This window comes from Mus pahari, chromosome 7 (genome assembly GCF_900095145.1).
Source record: "Mus pahari chromosome 7, PAHARI_EIJ_v1.1, whole genome shotgun sequence".
NCBI classification, from domain to species: domain Eukaryota; kingdom Metazoa; phylum Chordata; class Mammalia; order Rodentia; family Muridae; genus Mus; species Mus pahari.
The window spans coordinates 38,712,592-38,733,778 of record NC_034596.1 but is presented as its reverse complement, the minus strand read 5'-3'; the positions used below and the strand labels follow the sequence as shown (position 1 = coordinate 38,733,778).

At 41.0% G+C, this 21,187-nt stretch overlaps 1 protein-coding gene across 4 annotated transcripts in view; it reads right to left on the bottom strand.

The window, feature by feature from the left end:
* Positions 1-21,187, bottom strand: part of Dock4 (dedicator of cytokinesis 4) — a 406,489-nt gene that overhangs the window by 134,079 nt on the left and 251,223 nt on the right. For all 4 annotated transcript variants that reach the window (XM_021201378.2, XM_029540998.1, XM_029540997.1 and 1 more), the window contains exons 14-16: positions 12,396-12,520; positions 10,819-10,981; positions 3,834-3,940 (exon numbers count right to left, since the gene is read on the bottom strand). In XM_021201378.2, coding sequence (XP_021057037.1) covers positions 3,834-3,940; positions 10,819-10,981; positions 12,396-12,520 — 395 coding nt within the window. The remainder of the gene's footprint in view (positions 1-3,833; positions 3,941-10,818; positions 10,982-12,395; positions 12,521-21,187) is intronic.

The following is a 21,187-nucleotide window of genomic DNA, read 5'->3' as shown; positions in this document are numbered from 1 at the left end:
CATGGCACATGAGCCAGGAGCAGAACAAAAGACTTTCATTTGATGGCAGGGACGCTAGGAGAGAAATGGAATTTGGTGGTAGACATAAATAGAAAAATTGTTCTAGACAGTAGGTTGTAAGATAGGGGCACAGGACAGCAATGATTTTTAGCCCAAAAGGCTACACACTCTCCTGCTAGGAAATGCAGCACTCTGAGTTCACTCAACAGAGAGGGAGAATACTCAGTGGTAAGTTCTCTTCTAGAATGCATGAAATATCCAGACATTGCTCAGCCAGGTATTCGAACGGCCCACACTGAGAGACAGCAAACAGGAAGCACCAGGCACCACTTTAGAAAAGGCTGAGAGTAGGAGAGACTATAAAGTGTGGTTAACCCTGCTGGTTACTGACCGGGAAATCGCAAGTACACGAGGGTCAGAGCTTGGAGTTTCTATAGCCACAAATACGAGTCGTGTACTGTAGTCAGGGGCCAGGCTTGTTGGTATGGGAAAGGTTAGTTGTACCCTAAATGACACGACATAGGAAAGTACAGATTCTTTGCATTCTGGGAAACCCCAGACTCTGGGCTTTGGCAGAAGTAATGGCTTCCTCAACAAACCCAGTATAGGAATGGAGCAAGGCAGTATGGACATAAGAACAAGAGTTCACTATTCTCATTAGGGAACATGTGCTGTCGTGGGGCCTACAAGCATAGCCAATGTACTACCCGTGCTCTGATGGACATCTGAGGGTAGATCAGCCCAGAGGAAGCATGGCACATGGGCTTGTAGCAGGACAAAAGCCTTTCATTTTATGGCAGGGACTCTAGGTGAGAAACAGGATTTGGTGGGAGAGATAAATAGAAAACATCTTTTAGAAGGTAGGCTGTTCATAGGGGCACATGACAGCGAGAATTTTTAGCTCAAAAGGCTACACACTCTCCTATTAATCAATGCAGAGTTCGGAGGAACTGAATGCAAGAATGCAGGGAAGAATTCTCTCAACTCCTTTAGATTCCTGAGTCTGCTGCTGGATCGGGGGAACAAAAGCATGTTGCTAGCCCAGTAAAAGATAATTTGCTTTAATAGTCTGCAATCAACCCGGGTCATCTTAAAATGCATTAATGTATTCCATATGAGAGATGAGAATTAGCTTTTTGACCACATTTGGGTCTAAAGTCAGATCTTATGAGAGATGGGCTCCTATGTACGCTTACAGAAGTACTTGAAGTAGCACGGGTAGCCTCTATCCTTGAGACCACACCTCTTGCATACAGTCATTGGAAATCAATTGGGATAGAGATTGTACACAAGGCACTATGTATTGGGCTACCTACTGACCATAGCCTAAAACACATGACTGAGAACTACAGTGGTCAGTCCCGACAGTCTTTCAGAACGGTAGCATCCAGAAGCACGTGAGATTTGTGGTGCGGAGATCCACACGTATCATTTATTCATAGACCACCATGCCAGTGAATTCCCAGCCTGCTAAATACATACAGGGTCTACAGCTTAGGACTGTAGAGAGTGGAACGGAAAGTACAGAATTTCAACTTGAAATTCTATAATACTAGCTATTGAAAACCAGATTTAAATAATTTTTAATGGCAAAGGATATTTGGGGATGTTTTCAACAGGGACAGTCACTGCTAATATACAACCGGGAAAGGGGTACTGGCCCTGTTTTGAAGGCCTCACGCACCAGACCACTGCAGTCATGTTTTTTAGACTGATGTCAAAGCTTAAAGACCACTGAATATCAGCTCTCTTGGGGGTAGGGAAGGCTTTACAGAAAGGGGAGTACTTAAGCTCAATCATAATCAGAAGAGGGTTACTAATCAGGCAAGAGGTGGGGGAGAAATAGTACCGAGGGGAAGCCAGGGATGGGAGGTATGTGAGTGAGCCACCAGTGGACAACTAAACACCACGTGGGCTCTGGAATGGAGCCAGGAATAACCAGATGACATTAGTGGAAAATTTACTGTGTACCTCAAACAAACAAACAAACAAACAAACAAAAAACAAAACCCAAAACCTAAAAACAAAACAAAACCCTTTGCTAACAATATTTTATTGCTTAGATATGTTTACTCTTAAGGTGCCTTTATTAATGTAAATGGTTATAATGTGGGGAGATTTGGGAGAAGAACATATAGGTATATTACAGTTCTTCTGTGACTCTAAAACAACCGCTAAAAAAAGACAAGTGTATGTATCATAGTATGTCTGTACCATGAGCCTTTTCAACATGAAAAGCCCAGAGATCTTAAATAAGAAGATCTCAGTAGCTAGGCAGAGTTGAACATGACTGTAATAATTTGCTACCTGAGAGGCTGAGGCAGGAAGACTGTGTTCACGGGCCAACCTAAGGCAACTTAGCAAGACCCTTTCCAAATGTAACAGGGGAAAGTTTGTGGTATAGCTCACCGGTATAGAGCCGCCCTACCACCATCCCCAGGGTCTGTAGCCCGTGGCTAAACAGAAGCAATGTGGCGGAAGCTCATGTGAATGATGGCATCTTGAACCACTGATGGGACTGAGCAGTGGAGACAGTGGGTGATGACCCGTTTCTACATGGGATGGGAACAGAAGAGGAAACCTGTGCCTCTTCAAGAAAGAAGAAAAACGCTGACTGGATGGCTAGACGTGGAAACAGTTATAGATGCAGGAGGAAGAATCCTGGGGAAGAAGTCTGGGGGCAGGAAGTGGAACTGGCTTTGGAGAGAAGGTACCTTGCCTCATCCCTGAGACCGGAAGCAGGAAGACAGAGAAGAGTGTAGATGAGGGTTCAGGTCAGGTGACGAGGGGAAAACACAAGTTCCGAAGCTCCTGTCTAATAGTTTTCTATCTCCTCTAGAAGGCAGAAAAGACTCCTGGAGCCAGACGATGGTAGACCTTCACCAGCAAAAGAAGGATTTTCGAGAAAAACTGCATACATGCTTAAATAGTACATTTTATTCTTTATTTCATTCTATGAGTATTCTCAGATAATTCCTGTGAAGTTCCTGCTTTCTGAATTTTTATCTTGATGCCCACACCAGCACACTTTGTTCCATTTTGTGTGTGTGTGTGTGTGTGTGTGTGTGTGTGTGTGTGTGTGAGAATTGTGACTTAAAAGCAAAAGTTGTTACAACAAAGCACAGGTAAAAATTTTAAAAAGTAGTGTTTAACTTAATAAACTTTCCTCTGTGGATAAATAAAGATTTATAAAATGGCATGCATCAGTGGTATTTACAGAACTATTTCTAAGGTAAATTTAATCCCATCACAACCTCAGAAAGGGCTTTGAGATTAACCCCCCAATATATGCAAATAAATTTATTCCTAGATTATAGAATGAAAAATAAGACATTTAAAAAGTATGTTTTAGGGTTGAGGAGCTCAGTGGTTCAGAACTTGCTTTATATGTGCCTAACTTGTGAAGAATATACTTGGCCTCCAATATCAGAATATATGCATATATATATATATATATATATATATATATATATATATATATATACACACACACACATACACATACATGTATGTGTAAGTATATAAGTATATGAGTGTATCTACATAAAATATGACATAGAAGACAGAATACTTAGAAATAATACAGAAAGACAATGTCCTTGTTTACAATTCTTTTAAACACTATGTAGACCAGGGTAACCTTAAATTCAGAGATCTGTCTGCATCTGCCTTCTGAGTGCTGGAATTAAAGAGTTCACCACCATGCCTGATCTCTAGCCTTAGGCGGAAGGGTGCTATTTTTAGTCATTTCCCCCTTTTCTAAAGCTAGAAGACGTGCAGCCAGTGACTATGCCCTGCTCTTGGTCGCGATCATCAATAGGAACCACTGGTACCTTATGCACGATGAGCTCGTGTGTGCCATCTGGGAGAGTCCTTCCATCTTCTTGCATCAGGGGTACGAAAGAGAAACCGAACAACTTCTTTTCTCCTTTCTCCTTTGCTGTGAAGGAGAGTAACGACTTGCTTACTGAAAGTACACAACTGACATCTTACACAAGAAGCAGAGCATCAACAGCTATAGCCCCTTGCCCTGCATGTGCCTGGTCTTCACACACTGGGGAACAGCTTCTGTGGTAGACACCTTTCTGAATGCGATACTCATGCTTCTGAAACTTTAGGTTACATTCTCTGCCCAACTGTCTTCATAGAACTCGATACCTGAAATTATGTTCTAGACAATGCTTGGACTGCCTTTTGTCCTCATCACTTCCCTGGCCCCTCAGCATGTAGCTTCCCTAGGGGCAGGCTTCTCCCCTATTTGTTTATCAAAAGGTATCTGGGATATGGTAGCATCTCAACAAATAACGTTTAATGGAGGAAGAATAGATACGAGGAGCAAAGCTTTGTCAGTGGGCCTCTGAAGGAGAATTTTTCAAGCTCTTCCCTGGTCTGTGCACGAGGACAGAGCCTCTGTAGAGCTGTTTCTCTGGCTTCAGCCAAGGCTCCTGGTGTGTGTGTGTGGGGGGGGGGGACTACAAATTGTAAGCTGCCATTTACTGTGGGCTGACTATAGTGCCCTGCAAGTAGGAAGTGGGGTGGGGACTTTTCAGACACCAGACACCTGATTAAGGACAATCTTGGTGCAGAGAATTCTGGCTGTCATTTAAAGGAAAGGAAATGGAGATCAAGGACTGGAAGCAGCTTGCTCTAGAACTTTCAAGCCATCTCAGTCCTCCGAGCAGGCTGCTTTTGTCCCCAAACACAGCAAGTTTGTTAAGGCTTTCAGTTCAAGTGCATTCTGCCCTGGTATGTGCGTATGTGAGTAGTCACTGAGGCTCCAGGCAGGAGCCTGTGATAGTGGTAGTGTGGTTCTTTCCCATAAGCGTGGCAGTGGATCATCATGCTCGATAGCAACAGCTCAGCTCTGGGACCCAGTGAGACCTGAGCTAAGTTAGATGTTCGGGGAATCTCGACCATTCCCCAAGGGCTTTAGCTGTGGACTCTTCCCTAACAACTGCCCCCCCCCCCACTTGATGGAAGGGGGTGGCACCCCTAACAAGAGGACATCCTGGGATGGGTGAACTCACTAAATGTGTGCCTCAAAGGAAGAAGGCTTCCTTTCCAAACGACTGATACTCAGTCTGGAGAGAAGGTGGGAAGAGACTGACATTTCTAAAAGCTAGCAAAGTTACAACAGAAGCATCCAGAACCAGGTTTCCCCACAGCAGTCCAGCAACTCATGATCCACAGAGCTGCAGTTTGTAATATTCAGTTAAAAACAAAGAGAATCAAGAGTCTACAGCAAATATTAACAAAGACAAGAAACAAAGGCTTTTCAGATTAACCATGGGTCGTGAAATAAGACATTGATGGTTTCAGACCATGGCCACTGTCCTAGGCTATCAGTGAGTTGAATGGACTGTTAAAGACATCTGCCCAGTATGACATCCTTTTGCTAACAAAATACCTGAAGTTCGTGGACTGCTCCTCCTAACTCTCCAGGTACTTCTCCATTCCCCTAACCACACTTCTCATTTTTCTAGCCCTAGCCCATGGAAACCACTGAGCATTTCATTAGCTCCCTAGTTTTACCTATTCTAAACTGCTGCACAGCTGAAGTCTCACAGCACGAGGCCTCTTCAGAATGGCTTTGTTCACTGTGGTGTTCACTAAAGGCTTTGTCGTGTACTGGCACAGATGGATGGCCCATTCATTTTTATTTTTGAAACTGAAATAGTTTTCCTCCCTTTCTTCCTCATCCACTGCCCCTCCCACGTACTCGGTATTGGATAACCACCTGGGGGCTCTTCCCTTGGGAAGGCTTTCTCCTGCTCTCAGCATTCCTTAGTTGTCTATAAGTCTTTACCTAGGGCCCCACTCGACTTCTCCCTTGTTAGGCATATCTATTGGTGTGATAAAGACATCTCATTTAGCACTGAGAGCTCCAAAGTCTCTGCACTGTCCAGTTGGGGATTTGTTGTGTTGTTACCCACAATCCGTTGCGAATAGCTCTGGAAACCTGTTGGATAATGCTCAACTGAGTCCCAGCCTAGTGTGGCTGCTTTGGATCATTGGTAGGAAGGATCTGTGAATAGGTAAAGCCACGAAGGACTGGAGATGGGTCAGGAGCAATGGGTGAAAGGGGCTACCAGGAAGAAGTAGGGATCCTGTTTCTATACCAAGAGGGTTAGTCCCTAAGGAATTAAGAAAAATATTTTGAAATTAAAATGACCTTCAGATTATCAGTTTTTCTTTTCATGGATCTGTTCCTGAGTATAAAAAGTCATTGTCAAACCCACGGCTAAATTTTCTTCTATGTTACCTCCCATGGCTTTTGCAGTTTGCTATTTTACATTTACACCTATAATTCAATTTGAGTTATTTTTTCTTTTTTAAGAATATAAGGTCTGGGGCTGGTGAGATGGCTCAGTGGGTTAGAGCACCCGACTGCTCTTCTGAAGGTCTGGAGTTCAAATCCCAGCAACCACATGGTGGCTCACAACCATCTGTAACAAGATCTGACGCCCTCTCCTGGAGTGTCTGAGGACAGCTAGAGTGTACTTACATATATAATAAATAAATAAATAAATAAATCTTAAAAAAAAAAGAAACAAAATTCATAAAAAAAAAAAAAAGAATATAAGGTCTGCAGCTAGATTTCAATTTTAGCTGAGGATGAGCCAATGTACCAGTACCATGTACCTCTATGGACTTGACTTTGCTTCTTTGTCAAAGATCTTTTGTCTATCTATATCTATATCCATCTATATCTGGGCTCTCCAGTCTGTTCTACTGATACTTTGTCTAGTCCTTCATACTAGACAAAGTGTGTTGATTTCTGTATTTTTTCTAGAACTTGCTGAATAGTCTAGTAGGACCTTGAACTCCTTATCCTAGCATCTCTACTCACTGAGTGCTGGAATTAGCGGCTTGTGCCACCACCTGCTATATATTGTGCCGGGTATTGAACTTGGGGCTTTGTGCTTGCTAGGCAAGCACTCTACCAATGGAGATACACTCCAACCCCAAGGTACTTTATGGTAAGTCTTAAAGTCATGCAATGTCATTCCTCCAACTTTATCTTCCATTTTATATTGGCTATGCTAGATCTTTTGCTTTTTCATATCAACTTCAGAATGCGTTTTATTTTATTTTACTCATTAAGAAATGTCCTGAGTTTTTTTGTTTTGTTTTGTTTTGTTTTTAACTAAGATCACATTGGACCTACAAATTTAGTTAGGACATCTTGACAATACTGAGTTGTTCTAGCCGCAGACATGATTCTGTTGGAGAAGTTCTTAAATGGTTTATCTCTATTTCTTATCTTCCTTTTCTTCCCTCCTAAACTCAAATTCATCACTACAAATCCACCCATGGTGCTCGTCAGGTCCAGTGATTTCTAGGAACTGAAATCAGATATTAATTTCTCTGTTTTCATCTTATGTATCTCTAGCAGCTGAATTGAGAGTATTTCAATTCTCTCCCTGAAACACTGATTTTTCTTTAGCCTCTTGGATTCCTTGATTGCCCTTCAACCTTCTGGTGAGTCCTTCTTAATGGCCTTGGGCAGCTCTTCATTCCCCAGCTGTAAATGTGCCCTAGAGCTCCATTCTTGGATGTCCCTCTGCTATCAAATTTACTACGCAGGCATTTCACCCAGTCTCTTGACTTTAAAATTATCAAAATGGATGTTGTGCTGGAGATAGAATACGCTGGATCACACCAGCTGGAAACAGACATCTTTGCCTAAGCCAACATTCCATAAAGTCATATGAGTGCTTAAAAGTTGGAACAATAATAGCATGGGAATCATCAAATCTTACAGATCAGAGCTAGCCCTGCTCCTAGTACTGCTTATTAAATATTTACAGCACAACAATAACCCACACGCAAGTTTTCAACTCAGACTTCAGGATGTGTAGTGGATGTCAAATCTCTAACATGGAAAGTTTGGTGTCTGCCACCCACCCCGAAACAGATGGTCCCTGTTGTCTTCCCACTTGATTAAATGAACATTTCATTCTCAGGATCAAATGCTGGGGTCATCCTTGGTGTTTCCCCTTCTTCTACATCTAATCTATGAGTGGTTAAGTGATCTATAGAAACAGATCAAATTGCTATCACCTTACTTTCTTATTTATTTCAAGAACTGCAAAGACATCCCACCCCCACTCCACCCAGGGCCAAGCAGTCTTCTTATTCCCAACTGGCCCATCTGTAGTCTGTTATCTATACAGCAGCCAGAGCCTCCCTCAAAATCAGCTCTCCTCCTCAAACAAAATCCACAGGCCTCACCAGCACACAAAAGCCAATACAAGGCCTTGTTCCCTTGTTACAGCTCTAGTCTCTAAGTATTCCTTGAAAATACCAAGCATTTCTCAGCCTCATGCCCTCTTTATTTACTGTTCTTGCCTGGGATTTTCTTCCCTGGGATATCTCATGGCTCAGTTCTTTTAGTTTCTTCTTGTCACATCTCCTCCTTAGAGCTCTTGTTCCCGACTACCCCATGTAAAGCAGCAGTGTAGCATCATCACTTTCAAGCCCTCCCCATCTTCTTGGCTGCACTCGCCATTTGGTACACAGCAGCCCACCCTAGTATGCGGGGTGCATGTTCCAAGACTCCTAGTGGCTACCTGAACAACAGACAGTACTAAACTTATAAATCGATCAGATTTCCCTATCCATATAGACCCCTGGTAATCTTTATCAATTAGGACGGTAAGATACTAAGAACAGAGATACAGATATTATCAACTTCCATATGTGATTTTCTTTTCCAAAGTTTAGAATTTCCACCTTTCTTTTCACATAGAAGAAACTTATTGCTTCTTTTTGACATTTTGAGACACTAGTATAACTCTTCTTCCATTTGGAGACCACTGGTAAATACAATAAAGCTCAACTGAACACAAGCACTGTGATATCTCCGTAGCTGCAGGAATATTGTACATAGCAATATCATAGCATACAGGCAGGTACTGTACACAGCACAGATATATGGGCAAAGAAACAATTCATATCTCAAGGTGGACAAAGTGGGGCTAAGCAAGATTTCTCCAAGCTATTGAAATGGGGTGTAACTTAAAATGTTGGGATGGTTTAATCTGGAATTTTCTGCTTAGTATTTGGTCAGAAGTAACTGACAGCACAGGAGACAAACCTTCAGAGAAGGGGTGACCACTGTCTTGTGTATTTACTGTTCATCTGTCTGCTCTCCCTGTCTCAGTAAATACTCTGTAAGAGGAGGAACCTGTGCTTCTAGCATCCAGTAAAGTGGTTGGCATACAGTAGGTGTTCAATTTCATGACTAAATCAGTCATGTTATATGAACAAGTAAAATTACTTACACAGGAATATTTGAAGCTCCCTGTGATAAAAATGATTACACTGGGCATTTGTATTTGGTAGGATTGTGGGGATTATTGTTTTGTTTCTTTTTCCTGTGGCTAGTTCTTCTGAATTAAAATAAAAACAGCAACAGAACAAAACTGTGAACGATGTTTTAGGTACGAGGCTGGGAGTGCAGAAACCAAACAGATTTTACCTAAACACACCCTCTGCTCCTCTGTTCTGCTCTCCACATTGCGCACTGCAGTGTTTTCTCCTGTTCACTTTCTCCTTTATTTCCCTCTGCCTCCTTCTTATTTTGGAACTAAAGCCAATGACAGCTCCAAGTAAGAAGAAAGCGTGGCCAACAGATCAGCCCAGCAGCACCACCCCATGTCCATCCCCTTCATGGCCCATCAGCACCACCCCACATCTATCCCCCTCATGGCCTTTCCCTGGCACTCCCTGGGGAATTTAGAACAGTAAGACTTGTACCTCCATCTCCCTGCACTTTTTGTTCTGGTTTGGTTTTTTTGAGACAGGGTTTCTCTGTGTATCTCTGGCCGTCATAGGACTAGCTGTGTAGATCAGGCTGGCCCATAGAGATCTGCCTACTTCTGCCTCCTGAGTACTGGTATTAAAGGCATTCAGCACCACCCCCTAGCTCTTCTGTATTTTTAAACACCCTTATAAATCTAATTTATTGAGACAATTTGGCCAATTCTGAAAAAAAAAATGCCATATCTCTGATGATAGGCACAGTCCCTCCACCTGAAGTTCGGGTGCAGTGCATACTGCACCTCTAATAAAGTGATCCTTCCGTGTCGCTTGCCTGATATTCTTCTTCCAAATCAAGATTCTCTAGAACCTTACCAACCCTTCCTCAGGTAAGTGCTGACATGTCAGAGGCATAGAAGTGTCAGAAAACCCCTAGTCTAGAGCTGGAAGAGGCAGAAAACCAGTTTGAAAAGATAGAAAGGGAGCAAACCGACTGAAATAAGACTGAAGATATGACTAATAATGTCCACAAGGACAAGCTTGCTTATTCCTGTCTTGATCTGCTTAAATCTGTGAAATGAGATAACTACTTTATCTCACGTCAGCATCATCTAGAACTGCACAGTGATGCAGGCATACAGAAATCAGCACAAATCTAAGCTTCACCGATGCTTTCCTGGTAGCTTCACATGCCCAGAAAATTCCAAGGGGGCTTCCCAGAGCTGAGTCAGCTCCCTGGTAATACCAGGTCAGGATTGCCGAAGCCCACCAGACAAGTGCAGTTTTCCTAAAGCTGTGTCTCCCCCTTCTGTTCAAAGATTCTAGGTTGGAAGCGATGAGCCACCAAATTACAGAGAATCCCTGGGCTTTCCGGTGTTTTCTTTCATGTCTTTCCTTTGCTTTCATAGCTTCTCCGGGAGTCAGTCACCTCACTTCAGGGCCCCCACTGCTTGCCTTCTTTCCTCCTTTGTTACCTTTTCTATAGATCTGCCCACAGTAAGTTCAGGACCCACCCCAAGCCCACAAAGCCTCGGAGTCTGCCCCCATACTTACTGGAACAATGCCGGAACTCAAAGCGGATGTGGGAGCCCCTGAATTTATCCACAGGAATAGGAAGTTTCAGCAGCTCCGACCACCTGGGACTGTTGTTATGATAAAGCACAAAGGAGTGGTACTCACTAGCTGGTGGCTCTCCAGAGCCAAAGGAGATAAAATCCTAATGAAGAAACATGTAAATTAAAGTCAGGTTCATTTAGACTCTTCCACAACAGGCAGAGCATTTGCTGCTGATCGCCTGCTCACAAACGTCTTTCCAAGAGGCATTATCTATCTTTTCTGTGCTTTTTCTGTCTTTGCTCTACCTAGTGAGGAAACCAGTTCAATTCTGAACCTGGTCCTCCATGGCCTGATATTCCAAGTATGAGATGTGATGTAAGAATTCAATTCCTGGAAACCACATTCCCAGCCCACTTGGAAGGCTCTTCCATGGTCCAGGGGTGACTGTGAAGGTCCAGTGCAACCTTTGGGACAGTGGCTCTCAACATATGGGTGCCAGGACCCCTTCACAGGAGTTGCTTAAGACCATCATAAAACACAGATATTTTACATTATGATGTAGCAATGAAAATAACTTTATGGTTGGGAGTCACCACAATATTAAAGGGTCAGATCATTAGGAAGGTTGAGAACCACTGCTTTAGGAGAACAGGCAAACATATTGTGAAACTAGCTGTGTTCAGAGAGAACACTTCTTCCAGAAGAGGGTCTGTTATTGTTTCCCCACGTGTCAAGTAGTACCAAACTCTACTTTGGCTAAAAAAAAAAAAAAAAATTATATATATATATATAAAACTAAACATGGTAGGCTTTTGTTGTTGTTTGTTTGTTTGTTTTTTGAGACAGGATTTCTGTGTGCAGCCTTGGCTGCCAGAATTCACTCTGTAGACCAGGCTGACCTCGTACTCAGGTCTGCTTATCTCTGCTTCCCAAGTGCTGGGATTAAAGGCCTGAGCCAGGCAGCCAAATAGTTTTTGTTTGTTTCTTTGTTTGTTTTTCTTTCTTTCTTTTATTCTGTTTGGCTTTAGATTTTGTTGTTGTGTTTTGCTTTGTTTTTCTCCAATTGTCAGAACATAAAGAAGTAAGAAAAAAATTAAATGATACTAAAATGCTGTATTTAAGGAATGACTATTGTAACAAAATTATTGGTATACATAGTCAGCAAAATGAAAACATCATTTCCAGTTATATATACATACATATATATATATATATATGTTATATATAAACATATATATAACATATATATAGTATATGTATAGTATATATATAGTATGTTCCATGTATATATATAGTATGTGACCGTTGTGTTTACATGTATGCCTGTATGAGAGGAGAGCATCAGATGGTTGTGAGTCACTATGTGAGTGCTGGGAATTGAACTCAGGGCCTCTGAGTGCTTTTAACCACTGAGTCATCTCTCTGGCCCCTTAATGAACTTTTAAAAAAGAAAATAAAAAGCATACTTAGAGTTAGAAAAGAAAATACTGGCAACTGAGAAATTAAATGATCACAGGTAGAGATGAAGCCAAGGCAAGGGTTGTCAGGCCAAAGGCCATCCAGAATGAACATACCTTTAAGGGCTGACCATTACTGTCTACAATGAACATTGTAACTTCCACATTTCTGGCCACACTCTTGCCTCCTTTCTCAAATTCCCCCCTTTCTACGGTGATATATAAATCATTCCTCATTTCACCTGTTGAAAAACGAAAGCAAGAGCATGTTACATATATTAGGACGTGATATTCTACCGAGAGAAACGTTAGTTTATAAAAACACGTGGCTATTGTGTTACATTACACATATAAAATTCTCAAGGCATCCACACTTTTATAAAACAGTCTCTACACTTGCTGCTCATAAACACTGGAGGAGGATGCAGGCTGGGCTCTGAGACTCTGTGCTGCAGGGCAGCAAATGGGCATTCAGGAGACAAATGAGGTGGCTGAGGAAGAGGGAGCTGTCTCACCTTTTCCCAATATTTCCTTCATTTCATTTATGAGGTGTGACTAAGAATGACACCCTAGTGGTGAAAGCTCTCAGAAGCCTGTATTATTATTTTATAGTCATGCAGCTCCATAGAGGAAAGAAAGACCTGAACAGAATGCAATGGCAGGACCTGCAAAGAGAACAATTATAGCAGAAATCTTTTCCAAGACTCTTGGACAAAAATGACCTCACTGCTGGAAGAGTTCAGATTATTGCAGGGAACAGATGCGGAATAACTCAGCCACACAAACTCAATGTGTTATTTCACACCATGCAGATTATACCATACTATAAAACAAATGAGAAAGAGCCTAGATTCAAACCATGTCAAGATACACAAAAATCACCTATATTTTTACCTTAGTGATGTATACAACTTTGGTTTTGTTTTTTAACATTGCCCCTTTCTTATTACTCCAGGAAATAAAAACTAAAGCCAACTAGAAAACTTAGAAGAAAAGGACCGGGAGTAACGTCAGTAGGCAAATCACCAGTACTGGAGAGTGCCAGGTAGGGCCAGCATCTCAGCTTATTTAACAGAACTTTCAAACAAACAAATAAATACATTTCCTAAAAGGAATCAAATCAGTAGAAGGAAAAATAATCTCTCTCTCTCTCTCTCTCTCTCTCTCTCTCTCTCTCTCTCTCTCTCTCTCTCTCACACACACACACACACACATCTGCAGCTGGGAATTTTGTAAAATTTCCTGGTTAAAGCTGTTAAAAGAAGTTGGCCAGTTCTCCGATACCAGGGGGTAGACAGTATGTTCAGTCACCTTCTTCCACAAAGATATTTGCTTACAGTGGTCTCCTTGCAGACAGGACACAGATAGGCATAAAAAAGATGAACTGTGTAAGGTCTAAGAAGCATTAACCCTTAACTTCCCTTTCAAAGAGTACATAAAACACACATTAGTGGAACAGTTGATAGAGAGGTCTCATGAATTTTAGAATTCTCATACAGCTCATAAAAGATAACTTCAGAAAACAATGAGCTTACAAATACTGGAGAAAAGCAATGCATTTCAACACAGTTAAGATTATATATAGACATGTGGAGTGGCACATATCTTTAATCAAAGCACTTGGATCCATGGAAGCAGGTTGACCTCTATGAGTAAGCCCAGCCTGGTTCTACATAGCAAGCTCTAGGCCAGCCAAGGCTCCTTAGTAAGATGATGTTGTTACCCCTCCCCGCAAAATTATAATTTTTTTCAAAGATTTTGGTTTAACTGCTTTCACACTTTTCAATTTCTAGACAGGGGATCAAAAATTTCACAACTTTGCTAGCTCTTTCACAACTGATCTCATTACCATGAAGATGGTTCCAGGGACCCTCACAGATACCAAAATTCACAAATGTTCAACTTCCTTACACAAACCAGTAGAATTATTTGTTTAGAACTGACATACATCTTTTAGCATGTTTGAAATCATGTTACTTCTATCCAATACCATGCTAATAGTTCCAGTGTTGCATTGTTTAGAGAAAAATAATTAGAAAGAAAAAAGTTTGCCCATATTGAATGTTTTCAATTCTAAGATCACTGAATCTGACGAATTGTTAATTGTGGATACAAAGGGTCATGTGTGTGTGTGTGTGTGTGTGTGTGTGTGTGTGTGTGAATAGAAATATAAAAAGTGAGACTACAAAGTCTATATGTATTTATATACTTATATGTATACATACACACACATATACACATAAAGTATATATGTATATGTATGTATGTATATATACACATATATGTATGTATATGTATATATCTATATCTATTTATCTATCTATCTACATATATATTCTTTACACACAATCACTCCTTTAGTGATATTTAGTTTAGAAATTCCATCACAAAATCAACAACAAATAAGCCATTTTTTTGTCTGTATAAAAAACTTGATACAAAATCTAGTGTGGACTGCACATATTTGTTCAGTGAGCTGTATGAAAGGCTATTTTCAACAATACTTTTCCTACTAACAGATCTGGCAAATAACATAACAATATTTAAACCAAGGTACTTTAAAGATTTTAGCTAACAATTTTCTTGCTTCATGGCATAAGTAACACACCTCAGAGACTATAAGCCACATGCTGATTGGCAGGAGATCTAGCCACAGGGCTTTTTACCTTGAGAATTTCTCATAGGGAGTGATCAATCTTTCTAATACACAAAACGAAATCCAGAAACTGAAAACGAATCCAGATTCGGTGTGTTTTGTCTCCTCTAGTGGAAATGCAAACACTCCATCTTCAGCAAGGCAAGAGCGATGAGGGAGGTTTGAAAGGTGTGTTCCATGTCTGTAGGGTAGGCTCAAATACTGGAAGGCCAGGGGATGCACTGCTAGTAATATACTATTCTCTTTCCACTATTCCCAAAGCTCTATGGGCATTTCTTATGTGCAGATATACTATCCTAGACCCAGCATATGCCACAGTGATCAGAACAGAAGCTCTATATTGAGTGAGTGAGGTCTTTGTGTACCTGTTGTATGTGGTGAATTCATGTGTGCATCTGTGTGTGCATGCATGGAAGCCAGTCATAGCTATTACCCTCCACCTCACTGTAAGATTGGGTGTTCTAGAATTGGGAATCCAGAGTTTGTGTTTTAGCTAGCATGACCACACAGCAAGCCCTCCTGCCTCACTATCCCTATGCTGGAGTTACAGATGCACGCTACCAAGCCTGGCTTTCATGTGGGTGCTAGGGATCTGGATTTAGTTTCTTATGCTTCTGAAGAAAGCAAGGATTGTACCCACAGAGTCATTCCCTAGTCCTCATGAGTCAGATTTTTACTAATAGTAAAATGGGAGACATGTTACCAATGATTAGTGTTGTGGGTCCCAGGGAGATGAAAACGAGAGACAGCAGTACTCACTGGAGACAGAGGAGTGATAATTTTTAACATGCTAGCAAAAGAGGCCATGGCGAGAAGAACAAAGTAGAGTGGTGTATTTCAACAAAGGAGCAAGGTAATAAAAGATGTTAGATCCTCAAGTCAATTAAAGACAACTGAACTCGTGATATCTGGATTCTTCTATTCTTTTACTACAAAAGAAATGCTTGAATTCAAATATGCCTAAGGCCTTTAGGGTCACAATCAGAATAAGGACCTCAAGGCCTTCTGCCTCTATTACTCTTTGAACTAAGTTCTAGAGTGGACGATGTAAACCCCTAGGACTCTAGTTTCTGTGTTATAAAAATAGTAGGGAAGTAAAGGCAGAGGTGAAGGGAAGAAAGGCATTAGACAGCATGCTTTAAAACTTCAATTTCACATTATTATTATTAGTAGTAGGAGTAGTAGTAGCAGCAGCAGTAGTAGTATCATTATTTGGGAGGGGCCGTGCCATGCTGCACACATGGAGTTCAGAGGACAATCTTCTGAATTCTTTCTGTCTTTCTACCCTTACATGGATTCTAAGGGTGAAATTCAGGGTATTAGTCTTTATGTAAGCATTGTCCCCCCCGCCCCTGGGCCATCTTGCTGGCCCCTATGATACCTTTGTTATAATGGTATTTCTATGACTTATAAAAGAACATCTAGAATAGAGTACATTCATCTTTAGCAGATCAAGCTGGTCAAAAGTCCTGCATGGATGGGGACTTCACTCTGTTGTACTGGAGGAATTGTTAGCAGTTAATGGCCGCTGAGAGAAGAAGGGTCACTTTCCTTTGTGGCTGTGGCTCCTGATAGACTGCTCAAGCCCCAGTGGATGACCCCACTCCCATGTGTATATGGGCAGCATGAACTTGATCAAGGGTTTATTAATCAAAAATAAAAATAAAAACAGAACATGAAGTTGGAAGGTGAGCAGGGTAGAGACCCTACAGGGAGTAAGAGGAAAGTAGTAGTGAAGAGATGTGATCAATATACATTATAGAAATGTATAACACTTTGAAAAACAAATATCACTATTTTAATAAAAGGAAAAACCTTATACACATGCTTTAATATCCTGCTCCTAAACTGTTTCCATTCCTGTGACACCCTCCTCCCATCTTTTGTGAATCCTTTAGATTAAATAAGATTCCTATGCAGAACTAACACATGATGAGAAGACAGCTTCTTCTGGTGGCATTCTACATATGCCTCTCTCCAGGAATTTTGCAACTTGCTATGTTCCAATACCGCAAGGTGCCACATTTTGCCAAAATATGCAGAAGGAGAAAGTTGAAACAAGTGCTAATTAAAATCAATGTACTTGAAGACTCTGGAGAAAACTAATGAGCTCAATTGGTGTTAGAAAAGCATCTTGGGTAATTAAGAGACAAACTGTAAAGTATGAAATGGAGTCACAGTGCCAGTGTGAGCAGCTATGTTTGTGACAGTGTTTATTAAGATCTCACATCTTTCGGATTCATTGCATTCTCTTCTTTGTAGCAGGCCCACTGGACTGTGTACACCTAAAGATTTCTCAAAATATTGTAGGCAAGAAAAATGTAAGGACACATAAGTGGGAACAAAGCACTTCGGTGGATGAAGTCAATGATTGATCATTTGAAAATGAGCAAGGTCTCTATCATAGGATTCACTCCTGGGTCCTCGATGCTGTCCTGGGTCTGCTCTGGATACAGACTAAAATGCATGAGAGGTCTATCATGTAACCACTGTACAGTGCCTTGGCAGGGCCAGCCCAGCTCTTTATCTAAACATGTAAAGTTTATGGAATTAGAGAAAAGCTGAGCCCCTGTTAAGAAAAAATATGCAAATGACCTAGGATTTTCTTTTCTTTCTCTTTCTTTCTTTCTTTCTTTCTTTCTTTCTTTCTTTCTTTCTTTCTTTAAGTTAAATTAAATTAATTTTTTGAGACAAGCTCTTACTATATAGCCTTGGCTGATCTGTAACTATGTAGACCAGGCTGACCTCAGACTCACAGAGATTGACCTGCCTCTGTCTCCTCCCAAGGGCTCATATTAAAAGTGTGTGCCATCACTCCTGGCCCTATGGAAAAATTTGAAAATCCTAACACACCTCTAGAGTCTCAAACACTTCTGGTCTTAACAGTTTTAGACATGGCAATTCCACTACAGTAGTAGTTCCAACAAAATGAATAACAGCAGGTCATGTTACTGAATGGCTGCTATGAGTTGGGTTCTTCACAAAGCACTTGAATGTCTAGCTAGATCTTGCTTTGCACTTATAGGAAGGCACTAACCATTCCATTTGATAGATGAAACTGAAGCGTAGAGATTAAGATATGTATGTAAAGCGCTATTGGTAACTCTCTCAATAAAGAATTCACAGGACACTTGACCAAGGAATTGCTCAGGCCAGTCTTGAAATATTAAGTTCAATCCCTGTGTCTGGTATGACCTGTGGCTGGAAGGAAATCCTCCATCTCTCTCTAGTGACTGATATCTTCTGATTGAAAGTATACCATCTCTCCATGTGACTAGGGGTTCATATCCAACATAAGTGATGGCTCTAATGTGACCAAGAATCTTCGTGACTCCAACCAAAGCATAGTGAACTTTAGTTAAATTTAGAAAATATTTTTACAATATTAGGCAGACCTTGAATTTGTGATCCTTCCTTCCTCAGGCCTCAAGTAGCTGGGATGAGGGGCATGAGGGATCTTAACCAAGTACAATATATTTTTAAGTAAGATTAAATCATGTCATACTAATTTCTATTCATCTAATCTATTTTCTTCAAAATGAGGATTACTGTAGGATTAATTCTATCTGATGCATGCGCTTCTTTACCAGTAAGTAGCAAAACATAATACCTATATTTAAAAGAATGAAATTCCTTTATAAAAAGAAACACTATGGAAACATTTATTATAACATTATCCTAGACCTATAAATCACCAAGTTATTTGGAAAATAAATGTAAATAAATCTTGGGTTCAATATCAAAATTAGTCTCTAGATCTCAGTGCCTGTGTCCCCCTAACACCCTGGAAGTTATACTTAATTCTCTTTAGGGTTAGAATTTCTGAAAGATTTACAGAAAGCCCCAGAAAGTGTTAATGATGGGTTCTTTAGCAAAACGTGACAGTTTAACCAATCAATCTGTGGGAGCTCGTCTCCAGGGAACAGGACATAAGCCAAGAAAATGAAGTCAAGGGATCATGACAAAAACAATGACAGATTCACCTAGAATATAAACCTAGAGTAAGAAGGAGTGCTTAAGGGGTGTGCAGAGGGGAACAGCCAGCCTATTATGACCTACCAGACACATCAGAGGGCTGTTCCAAGATGTCTGGTGGAACCCAGACCTTCCTCGTACTTCCAGATGGCCTGGGCCTGGTTTGCATGGGGTCTGTTAAGACATTTAGGGCCAGGCTGTCCAATAGAGTAACTGCTTCCATGTGGCAACTGAGCAATTGAACTGTGACTTGGCTATAGAGAGAGAGCTGCATCACTGTCCAGTACTCGGCAGCTTGCAAAGACTGAGACTGGAAAACAGTGCGAATAACTCATTTGAAAGTTTTCATATGGATTACCTACCAAGACAATATTTTGGGATGCGCTGAGCTAAATAACACATGCTGCTAAAATAAATTTTACCACTTCTTATTTCTTTTTAAGCAGTGGCTACTCATTATTTGAAATTACATTTGGGCTCACCCTACATTTTTGTGGAGATCAGTGATTTAAATATTTTGCTGTCATAGAGATCTTTCACTTGCTTGGCTGGAGTTACACCAAGGTATTTTATATTATTTGTGGCTATCGTAAAGGGTGTTGCTTCCATAATTTCTTTCTTGGCCCACTTATCATTTGTATAAAGGAGGGCTACTAATTTCTTTGACTTAATTTTGTATTCAGCCACTTTGCTGAAGGTACTTACCAGCTGTAGGAGTTCTCTGGCAAAATTTCTGGAGTCGCTTATGTATACTACCATACCTTCTGCAAATAGTGATGCTTTAACTCCTTCCTTTCCAGCTTGTAGCCCCTCATCTCCTTTAGTTGTCTTATTGCTCTGGCTAGAACTTTAAGTGCTATATTGAATAGATAGAGAAAAAGTCAACAGCCTTGTCTTGTCCCTGATTTGAGTGGAATTGCTTCATTTAGTTTGATGTTGGCTATTGTCTTGCTGCATATTGTTTTGATTATATTTAGGTATGCATCCTGTATCTCTGATTTCCCTAATAATTTTCACATGGAAGGGTATTGGATTGGTGGACCTAGGCCTCCCTGTACATACATAGCAGATGTCAGCTTGGTCTTCATGTGGGTCCCGAACAACTAGAGCAGGGGCTGTCCCAAAAGCTGTTGCCTATATGTGGGATATGTTCTTCTAGCTGGCCTGCCTTGTCTAGCCCCAGCGGGAGAGAATGAGCCTCACATCACAGAGATTTGAAGTGCCAGAGTGGTAGGATACCGGGGCGGGGGGGGGGGGTGGCTTCCTTTCACTCAGAGGAGAAGGGGAAGAGAGAGTGGGTAACCAGGAAAGGGGGCAGTGAACAGGATGTAAAGTGAATAAGAAAACACTAAAATAAAAAAAAAATTTAGCTGTCCTTCATCAGAGACTGTAGCATGAAATTTCCCTTAGAGATAGTATTTGGTTTGTAGGCATCTTAGAAAAAGACTTTTTTTGTAGCCAGAAATGAGTATATTAAAAATAGTTAACAACAACAACAATAAATGAATAGTTAAAGCAATAGGCGCTCAATGTCTGATTCACAGGCTTAAAAGCACAAAGGCAGTCTCTGCCTCTTCCACCTTAATACCAGGCAACAAGTGATGCCCTGTTCAACAGCAATGACTAGGAAAGGACTTCTGCCTCCAGGTCTTCCAGTTTCAAAACAAGGCACCGATAATATCCTACGGACCTGAAAAAAGTTCTGTGTCCATTTCTGTCTCATTCTGTGTGTCTGTGTTAATGAACCTGATCCTCTTGGTGTAAGGTGGGCCTCACCTGTTCTGGCCCCATCAGAATACTCGATGCAAATAAACTCTGAAGGACAGTCTAGCAAATGAGATAGGAGGGGCCATGCCTGCAGACTGTCCACAGGCACTGTGACCAGAAATGTTATTCATAAATATTTCCTCACTGGAACATTCAACTCAAGTTTTCACTAAGCCACTAAGCCACTGGTTAGTTTGAAAGCAACAAAGGTCAGTACAGCAGTGTTTGTCACTGTAAAAATTCCAGTGAGTCTGACATCTGTTCTCTGATGGTTAGGAACCTACGTCCATCGGCTCTTATCTCCATCTTGGTTGGAATAGTAAGAGGTCAAGGAAGAAAAGGAAAAAAAAAAAAAAAAAAAAGAGGAAATGATGAAATGGGTTTTCAAAAGTTTTCTTGCAGCCTCATGGCAAGCAGAGATGTGTCTGTCTGGAAAGAATGTTTGCTTGGAGAGTATGAACCATACATTACAGAGCTCTGCCAGCAAGAGGCAGAAGCAAGCCTCATTCTC